The 10,410-nt window shown below is 43.2% G+C and overlaps 1 protein-coding gene across 2 annotated transcripts; it reads right to left on the bottom strand.

Annotated features, from left to right (window-relative positions):
* Positions 1-1,004: 1,004 nt before the first annotated feature.
* On the bottom strand, positions 1,005-8,702 carry ascc2 (activating signal cointegrator 1 complex subunit 2). Of its 2 annotated transcripts, none has more exons than XM_060907570.1 (19): positions 8,617-8,702; positions 8,016-8,105; positions 7,668-7,826; positions 7,389-7,562; positions 7,175-7,304; positions 6,861-6,928; positions 6,677-6,790; positions 6,468-6,580; positions 6,194-6,265; positions 5,792-5,896; positions 5,594-5,662; positions 4,943-5,017; positions 4,621-4,834; positions 3,973-4,169; positions 3,718-3,837; positions 3,104-3,340; positions 2,446-2,536; positions 2,249-2,343; positions 1,005-1,905 (listed from the first exon to the last, which is right to left on the bottom strand). In XM_060907570.1, the coding sequence occupies exons 2-19, from the start codon at positions 8,100-8,102 to the stop codon at positions 1,734-1,736; spliced, it is 2,292 nt and encodes a 763-aa protein (XP_060763553.1). In that variant the 5' UTR covers positions 8,103-8,105; positions 8,617-8,702; the 3' UTR covers positions 1,005-1,733. The 2 variants fall into 2 exon arrangements, with proteins under 2 accessions (XP_060763553.1, XP_060763554.1); XM_060907571.1 differs by having other exon boundaries at positions 8,622-8,702.
* Positions 8,703-10,410: the final 1,708 nt, after the last annotated feature.

Raw genomic sequence — 10,410 nt, 5'->3', positions numbered from 1 at the left:
AAATCGCATTTTAAACCTTACTGAGGATCAAAGCTTTACAGCTGAATGTTCAAACCACAGAAATTCAGATAAAATATTTTGCACCACGGCGCTGTCGGGTTCTGGACTCTGATTGGTCAGTGTTGATATTAATTCTAACAGCAGCTCTGACAGTAGTGCACGTTTATATTAATGAGCTTGTTCTGATATGTTATGGTTTCTATAGTAACTGCTCGTTCACAGGGGCGTGTCCAGCAGACGCTCCACTAATAATGAACAGATTAAAATGTGTCATCATTGATTCTGTGAACAGACGTCTCTGTAACGTTTCTGGAAGGAAGGAGTCTCCAGTGGCGGCGCTCTGTCAGTCAGAGGTGAAGCTGGAACTTGGTAACGGTTGCTGTGGCGTAAGAGAAATAAAACACTCAGCGTGAAGGTAGTATCTCCACTTCATCACACCGCCCCATTGTTGATTATTTTCCTAAAACACCACGTTCTAGATGTTTTATTTCATACAATAAGCGCAAGTTAATTACATCGATGCATAACTGATGGCTGACATCATCAGCGTGAATTTAAATTCTCCGCACTAATCTCAAACTGTGTAAATTCTATAAACACTATAAAACCCAAAACCTCTACAGAAATCGAAACAACAGCAGTGTGGGGGAAAAGAACCGCACAGTAAACTGTGTTAAAATATAATTTAATCCTCATTTCAAGCTTTAGAAAAAAGAAATATAAAACTAGTCATTATACTGATTATAGTATCCAGGTGACTCACAGAATCACAGATTTACTTCCACTCAGAAGAATTCATTCTGAAGCTCAGATTGGTTGCGTGATTCTGTCAGACACCTCGTTTATGCAGGTTTGTGGAATAACCAGTCCGGCGGTTCGTTCATCTATTGACAGAGTTGATCCCTTCTATCTAAAAATACAAATATATCTCCCCTATAGAACAAACTGACTTTCAGAACCAAATTATGGTTTTATAATAATAGTTATTTTGCACAGAGACGTGGTTACAGCATCAAATATTTTGCTTTTTAATGAACAAATACATCATTAGTACATTTTATCAGTAGCTAAGATTGTTGCTCTCTCTCGCCCCCTAGAGGACCAACAGGTACCTGCTGTTTTCGTCTTTCAGGTTGGGTTAAACCCTGCATGAGATCAGACTCTCTCTCTCTCTCTCTCTCTCTCGACAATCTAAAATTTATGATGGAAAATGGCTCCTGTATAAATCTTTTTTTTAATCAATCATTCTGCTGCTGCTTTTCCTATCTTTGTCTTATCAACCTGTCCAGCTATAGACTACCACCTCTCTCTCTCTCACTCACTCACACAGCTGTAAAGTCTTCAGAGCACTATTTATTATTTCCAGTTTAAATTTTATCTCTACATGATATCCCAAAATGCTTTTGTTGTAAAAATGTATGTTCTCTGGCGTGAATCTGGCACCTGATGGATTATTGTGATATAAACTCAGACCTACTTCACTGCAGCTCTGTGGAATAAACATCTATGTCCCACACCTCCCTCCCTCCCTCTTTATCTCTCTCTCCCCAGGTTCAATTTACATCAAATAATTTTCCTTAAATAAAAAACAAAGTGCTGAGAGGTTTTTGGTTGCATTTCAGTCTCAATGGATCAGGACCTCATCCTGTCTGCATGTTAAAAAAGAAAAAAAAGTCCTGGCAAAGATCTGGCAACTAGATGATGCAGCATATCACCATGGCAACAGAAGCGCATCATGATGGGATCATGCCTTTGTTTCTCTTCCTGTCTGCCAGTGTTCGGCGATTGTGATTGGTTCCTCGACCCTTGTTCGCCTCCTTCCTTCGGCGATCCAGGAGTGTCTCCTGAGTCTGGCCCCGCCCCTTTGGTCCACCCACCACGTTGCTTGGGGGAGGAGCTCTGTAGCTGTAGCAAAGCAGGACAGGGTTATTATTATTATTATTAATCATCTCCTCCATGCCACAGTGTTCTCACTGGCATGTTTACTGTCCGTCAAGCCTCAACTCAGGCCTCAGACAGACAGGACTTTTCTCAGTATGCAAGCTGGACCCAAAAGGGCGGACTTCTGCTCAGCATGTAGATCATATCAGATCCCAAGTTGTTCTCGATAATCCTTGAACTTCAGTGCTATAGCTCTCAGGATCATCCAGACACACAAGGCCCTCAACCACAATTATTATTATTATTATTAGTAGTAGTAGTAGTAGTAGTAGTTTTGTGTTTGTGTGTGTGTCTCTCTCTCTCTCACCCTCTCTTGTTCTGCATGGCGGCTCGTCGGGCCTCAGCTCTCTCTCTCAGCACAGCAGGGTCCTGTATGAACTGATCTCGCTTTACTGTGGACTCCTACACACACACACACACACTTACTTCATATGTGAGGTGAGATAATGTGCTGGTCAAAGCTAGGATGTGGTTTTTCTTGTGTGTGTGTGTGTGTGTGTGTACCTTCTCCTCTTCCTCTCTCTCCTCCTCTCCTTCCTCCTCCTCCTCTCCCTCTGCTCTTCCCACTCTGAGCACCCGAGGGGTTGTAAACGGCCTAGAGGGCAAAGGCCAGAGGCGTGAAAACAGCAGAACGCTATTTTCTAACAGGCAGCACTGTGCAAAAGTCCTGGCACCCTCATTTTTAACAGAGTGCCTTTTAAAAGGTAACGTTGCTATACAGAGGTCTTTTGTGTTTTTTTGATTGGCTGAAACTAATTAAATCCGATCTGGCGGCTCAGTGTGGTCCTGCTTCCAAAATAAATCCACACATTAACACAACACTGTTCAATTCGAAGAATAAGTAATGGCACCCTATAAGAGGAAACCTTTACACACAGCTTTACTAAACCAGGTCCAGTGGATGCAAGATGCGAGAAGGAAAAAAAAAAAAATTCAATAAAACATAATTTAATGCCTGCTCCAGGCTTCAGTCTGGTTCTACACTGACACACACACACACACACACACACACACACACTCATTCAATCTAGAATTTACCTTGGATTGTTAAGCTAACAGTAAAGATACTGAAAATTACACATTAACACTATTCCACCAGGAGGAGGCACTGCAGTGCCAGTTTAAAAGTCTCTCGCGCGCACATGTTACTCTGATACCATACCTGCGGTTCAGCAGCTCATCGTCCTCGTCCAGGTCATTGGCTCCCACCTGGTTGATGTCATATGTGTCATCGTATTCGTCATCATACTCATCGATGAGATAAGTGTTGCCCTGGTTGCTGGACTGGCCCGTTGCTATGGGAACTTCATCCACAACTGTCTCATAAGTGCGATACCGGTCTCTCTGATCGTTAATGTGCTGCTTGTCATTGAGCATGTCACGCACAGTCTTGCCCTGTCTGACACACACACACACACTTTAATTTTTCATTCCTGACCTTTATGTTCATTCTGACACACACACACACACAATTTCACAACAGACTTTAGATTAAACTCTTTGATGTCAGAAATGTGTGAGAGAGAGACACTAGTGGCCCAAATGATTCTCATAATTTAAACTCATTATTTCACAATTTCTCCAGTAAATTCTACTTCCTTTCTACAGCACGGAAAAACTAATACAGCAGCGTAAACGCGTCCTGTCCCCAAGACTCTCCCGTGCTGATAAACTTCACGCAGCAAAGTGACTTCATTCTTTTGGACCAATGAAGCAGAGTCACATGTTCTTCTTGTTCTGTAAAACTACGTTAGGGGTCGTTAGAGACCGTCTCACCTCCTGCCCCTCCATACACGGCTCATGTCCACCTTATCCCGGGAAAACACGTCAAATTCGTCATCATCAAACACATTGGATCTGGAGCTAAGCACGGTGGGCGGAGCTTCTTTCACAGGCCTGTAGGGGACAGCGAGAAATCACACAACACTTAATAAACATACGAGATTGATACTAGCCTCCACGCTGGAGAGGCTAATATGGCTAAGAGCGTCTTATAGCCACCAGCTTAGCGTGGTGTAGGTGAGAGGAGACCTGGGCATGCTCCTGTCGAGGTTCCTCAGTTCAGGAGTCAGTCGGTCCTCCAGGATGTTGTTGATGACCAGCTCGCCGTCGTAGCCGTACGCTTCCAGACAGGACATCACAAACCCCTCCCCTAAATCCGGCAGCAAGTCTCTGATGTGAGAAAGCAGAGATTCCAGCTCTCCAGCACTCACACTGCACACTGCCCCCTACAGGAGTGGAGAGAAAAGAACCAACATGGAGTGTGTTCCAACACAGAACAAGTCCTGTTCATCCTGCACCCTCATCCACGTCCCCTTACTGCCTCACATTTTTATTAAATGCACTTTTACTGATACAAGAACTGATTTAGAGATTTAGAGCTTTGGCGCCCTCTCTGGCTGAAATGTGTTACTGCAAGCAACTGATGGGCACAGCTTTGGTTTTCTCGACATCGAAAAAAATTTATTAATTCATATTTTATAAATATTAATGTGTGCAGTTAAATTAGGCCTCAGCTAGTAAAAATGCTCACAACCCATTGTTCATAACTATAAAAGAGATGTGACCACACTGACTAAATAAAAAGGTTAAATTAATAAACAAAATGTATACCAAAACGGAAAATTAAATAAAACAAATATTAAACAACTGTACAATGAACAGTGTGTTCAAACTCACATTATCTCCCTTTTGAGGAATGTCAATCATACATGTTGCCCCTTTAAGCTCCACCCCCTCTCCGTCTGCCACGTTTTGGGAGGATTGGGAATGGCAGCCTGCCTTGCTGGATTCTGTGCTGTGATTGGCTGATAGGGTGTGAGGTCTTTTCTTTCCTACGCTCTCCCACGAAGATTCAACACCATGCAACAGGTACAACGTCCGAGTGTCGTCTCTGAGAGGAAGAGAGTCAAAGACATGACAACACAACCCACACAGCCTAGAGAGAGAGAGAGAGAGAGAGAGAGAGTGTGTGTGTGTGTGTGTGTGTGTGTGAGGTTACAGGTGAGGGAACGCCTGCTGAAGGAGACTGATGTCCTCAGCTACAGGATACAACTCATCATAATCAGCCAGGAACCTGTAACACACACACACACAGAGTTTAACATTTCTTCCTGTTTTGGCGTTACACTGAGCAGAGCTGAGTAGAAAACTGTAGCAAGTCTGACCAGACATCAATTAATCTGTAGATCTGCCTGTTTATCTGTCTGTCTCTTTGTCTGTCTATCAATCTATGTATATAATCTAACTCTCTGACAGCATGCCTGTCTATCAACCTGTCTGTCTCTCACTTAATAAGTCTAACAATAAGACTGGAGTTTTTGATGAACTGGGTCTATGTTTATTAATCTTGCTCTCTCTCTCCAACTGTCTCTCTCTCTCTCTCTCTCACACCACCTGTCTCTCTCCCTCCCTCTCTCACCACCTGTCTCTCTCTCTCACCACCTGTCTCTCTCTCTGTCACTCACTCTCTCCCTCCACCCCATCTCTCTACACACTGCCGCTGCTCACTCTCTCTCTCTCTCCACCCGTCTCTCTCTCCCCCTCCGTGTCTCCCCCCCCACCCCCTCTACCTACCCCCCTCTCTCCACCCCCCCCACCCTACCCCCCCCTCTCTGTAATGTTGCAGTCATGCGTTTATGATATATTTCACCTTTTCTCCTGCAGGAATGTTGTGAAGGTTTGGAGAAAATCCTCCACATGAGCAGCAGTGTTCTCAGAGCTAAGAGAGGAGCGCGTGCACGCACGCACACACACACACACACATATATATACACACACACACACCTTAGAGTTACACACTGTTCAAGGAATAAACACACTGTGTGTGTGTGTGTGTGTGTGTTCTCACCCCTCCAGTATGGGCTGTAGACAGGTGTGTTGGAGCAGTGTGTGTGCGATCTCCAACATTCTCCTGCGGGAGTGAGACAGCCTCCTCCACAGATCCTCCTGCACACTGACACACACACACAAAAATAGTGCTAGATATGCATGCTCACATTTCCTACATTGGGTATATGGTTTGGGACACGCCCACAGTGGACTGGTCGTGTTTATGTGTACTATATAGTGAATAGGAGTGTGGTTTGGGACACGCCCACAGTGATGGTGTTTATATGCACCTTATAGTGAGCTGTATGCAGTTCTAAACTCTACATTCTTGAACCTTGTAGATTAGCACTAAATCTCTTTGATTTAATGTTTTATGGGTTAGTCTGAGCACACAACCCTGCGCGTGCACACACACACTTACCATTTGTCAAAGTTCCTCTTCCTCACTGCTCTCTCCATATCAGGCACTGCTGACTCATAGAAAAAGGAGATTCTAACACACACACACACACACACACACACACACACGATCAGGTTGATTACAAGTTAAACGAGATCAGATATTCAATATTTAGTGTTTGAATATTAATGAAGACATAATTATACAAGTATGATTTTTCTGCTTTTGAATATGTAACATAATTAACATAACATTTAACTTCTATTTATTCGTGTGTGTGTGTGTGTGTGTATACCTATTGAGGAAGCCATGTCGGTGAAAGGTGTTACATGCTTCAGGGAAAATGTCCAAAAAGCAGTGAATAGTGGTGCAGGTGTCACACAGGTAGAACACCAGGTCTGAGAGATCCTACACACACAATTTAGCCGGGTGAACAGCTCAACATAACATGTAGGCCATGAGAAACTACTGAGCTATCAGAGTGTGTGTGTGTGTGTGTTGTACCTCCTCTCTCATGGTCATAGCAGTGAAGTGTGTGTGTGTGTTCAATTTAAGAGGCTTGTTGTCAGCAGTGTCACCTGACTGCAGTCCACACCTCTCCAGAATGGTGTTAAACACCTACACACACATGCGCACACTTAGAAGAAGAATGAGAAAAAGGAGCAGAAGCAGCAGACAGGGGACTGACCTGTATGATGGAGGGAACGGTCTCATTCAGGTCGCCGTAGTAACTGGGCTGCTGAATGAAGATGTTTTCTAAAAACAATGTAATTATATTTAAATGTCTTAATTTCTTCTTACATCAAATAAAACACAATGAGAGGAGCAATACACACTCCTTCACATCAATGTGTGTGTAAACAGTGTATGTGTGTGGAATTAACTTTTCCTGCCTGGTCTCGAAAAGCCTGCAAAACTATAACCCATGTTATGCTAATGATCTGAAACAGTTCAGGCCTTTGATTGGTCAGGAGTAGTAATCAGTCCAGTAGAACGCTTTACCGATCAGTTTGTGGAGGAGTTGGGAATTTCCTCTGCCGAATAACACACACAGGTCCAGGATTTTGGGAATGTCAAACAGGAAGTTGTCGTAGATGATTTCTCCAAACACAGAGGGAGTGATGAAGTTCTCCTGAGCAGAGGACCATCACACAGATTTAACTAAAATAGCAACAATATGACGATCTGAGATTATTATTATTATTATTATTGTAACCTTGGACTCTTTGTGTGTTGCCATCCTGAGGAAGACCATGAAGACGGCACGATGAAGACAACGCTGTGCCTCAGACACAGCTGGAGAGAGAGACAGACAGGATGAGTCAATACCACGAGGAGCCAGACGCAGGTACGAGTCTAAACATCTCTGTAAAGACTCATCAAACACCACCTGAGAGAGAGAGACAGAGAGAGAGAGAGAGAGAGAGGTCATGTGCCTGATTTAGCTACGGCATAACGCTGATAAAGCGAACACAGGTTAGCGTGCTGTGGTCACCTGACACCAGAACTTGTCATGAGTTAAAGAAAGGAGCCAGTCCAGATCCTCCGAGATGAACTGAGCACGCTCCAAAAACTCCTCCACCTCAGCAGGTGAGTGGTCCTCAGGGGGCGGAGTGTACGGCACAAACCCTCGCTCCTCCTTACGCTCAGGGTGCTAAACAAACACACGCACACAGTCACCGTATCATTACATCATATACACAGTGATCTAACGCTCACCTCTCTGTTAATATCAAGCTCCTAATTTCCTATGATGTGAGTTGGGACACAGCCCAGGGGAAAGCGCTTATTACCACAGCAGTGTGTGTGTGTGTGTGTGTGTGTGTGTGTTCGTTCTGCTCACCAGAGCTGGGAGGGTTCTCTCTCTGCCCTGAGGTCCTGACACTTCAGTCACTTGCTGCTCATCTAATGGAACTCTGACACACGCCATGTCCTGATTACACACACACACACAGTGTACATCTCATTTGTGTGTGTACCAGGATGAGCACAGTAGAATCAGAAGTAGAATTGTGTGTGTGAGAGAGCCTGTACACGGCTCAGTTTATCTGGGAAGAATAAAATCTCTAAAATCTGTTTCATTATACTTTTTTTGTCATAACCATAATCAGGCTAGTTAGTTATGCTAGGTTATAGCTAGTTAAGTAAACTAGTTAATATCTAACACGAGGATTTATTACATAATTTAAAAATAACTAATCAAGTGTTAAACACAATTTAATTTATTTGAGAGCTAATGAATTAATTTCTCAGCTCGAACACCAATAAATAAAGTTTACAGTCAGGAAGCCGGGTTAGCTAACACAATGCTAATGCTAACAGTGAAAACTATAGCTCCGATAGCAAGAAAGTAAAAATAATTATAAAAAAAAAAGTAGCGTCTAAAATCATCAACTCAAACTCCACATTAAATAATTACAATAATAATAAAGTTAATGTATTACCTTACAGTTACTGTGTGTTTATGTGCAGGTATGAGGGACGTTTTTTCCCCCTTTTAAACTCATAAAGCTAACTCAGCCTGCCAGAGGAAACCGGAACAGGAAACACGTCACTGTCAGACCCGACTAAAAACCGAACAATATGGCGCTCAATATTTCAGAATAAAACTCAAGTCGTATAGAATTTGTCTACAATAAAGCATAAATATACATGGTGCTTATTATTCAAGATCCTGTTTTGCCTGAAAGAGTTGAAGCGATTCCTGATACAATGAAATTCTCTAATGAAAGATTGCATGTTCTTACAGATGCTGAAGTAGAGCCTAAAGAGAAATAATAACAAATACAATAAGATTGGGGCGGCACGGTGGTGTAGTGGTTACCGTTGTCGCCTCACAGCAAGAAGGTCTGGGTTCGAGCCCCGTGGCCGGCGAGGGCCCTTCTGTGCGGAGTTTGCATGTTCTCCCCGTGTCCGCGTGGGTTTCCTCCGGGTGCTCCGGTTTCCCCCACAGTCCAAAGACATGCAGGTTAGGTTAACTGGTGACTCTAAATTGAGCGTAGGTGTGAATGTGAGTGTGAATGGTTGTCTGTGTCTATGTGTCAGCCCTGTGATGACCTGGCAACTTGTCCAGGGTGAACCCCGCCTTTCGCCCGTAGTCAGCTGGGATAGGATCCAGCTCGCCTGCGACCCTGTAGAACAGGATAAAGCGGCTAGAGATAATGAGATGAGACAATAAGATAATTTAACATTATCCTCAATATACAGAGTCTGTGCTGAGGTGTGGAACATTATGGGCCACAGGAACAAAATAACAACATAGAACAAAAATTAAGGAATAATAACATGAGCAATTATACTGAATACCAGAACACCTGTAATCACAAGTACTCAAAATAATCAAAGATAAATCACAGATAATCAGAAGTCAATCACAGGTAATCACATGTAACAAGAGGTCAATCACATGTAATCAGAGGTTAATTACAGGTAATCAGAGGTTAATTACAGGTAATCAGAGGTTAATTACAGGTAATAACAGGTAAATCACACAAATATATAATCACAGGTAAATCACACATGACTGAAAACAGCGTTTGTGTCCATTTTAGATTCAGTAGGGATTAATCAGAATGTCATAGGACCGACCCATAATGGTGGTCACACCCTCGATCTAATACTAACATTCAGGTTAAACATAGACAATATAGTCACACTTCCACAGTCTGAAGTTCTCAGATCATTATCTCATCTCATTCAAACTATGTCTGAGTAATAATATATGCACCTCACCACGCTACTGTATTAAACGTACATTCACGTCAACTACTGCACAGAGCTTTATAAATGATCTCCCAGAGTTATCAACTTTGATTGGGTCACTGTCAGCCCCTGCAGAACTTGATCAGGCAACTGTAGCTCCTCTTAAAAGGAAAACGGTTAGCACCCTGGTATAATGATGACACTCACACATTAAAACAGACCACTCGAAAATGGCATCAAACAAAGTTGGTAGTGTTCAAATTAAGGCCTCTGCATGCTCTTGCGACAAGGCTTTCGCAGATAGCTTTTCGCAGACAGTTGTAATTTATCGTTGAGCGGGGAGTAATAGGCGTGCGCGATGTAATTCACCGCCACAACGCAAGGGGGCGCGAAGTCGCGAAATCGCTAGGAGTAGTTGGTGGGTGTGGTTAGTGGAGTATTTATCCTCCGGTTACTTATAATGACTAGAACTGGAGTCGTATAGATGTACGTACTTCCTCACTTCCTCGATCAACTGCTCTTCGTGCTGCTCCATC

This window comes from Neoarius graeffei, chromosome 24 (assembly GCF_027579695.1).
Source record: "Neoarius graeffei isolate fNeoGra1 chromosome 24, fNeoGra1.pri, whole genome shotgun sequence".
NCBI classification, from domain to species: domain Eukaryota; kingdom Metazoa; phylum Chordata; class Actinopteri; order Siluriformes; family Ariidae; genus Neoarius; species Neoarius graeffei.
This window is presented reverse-complemented; position numbering and strand designations above follow the sequence as displayed.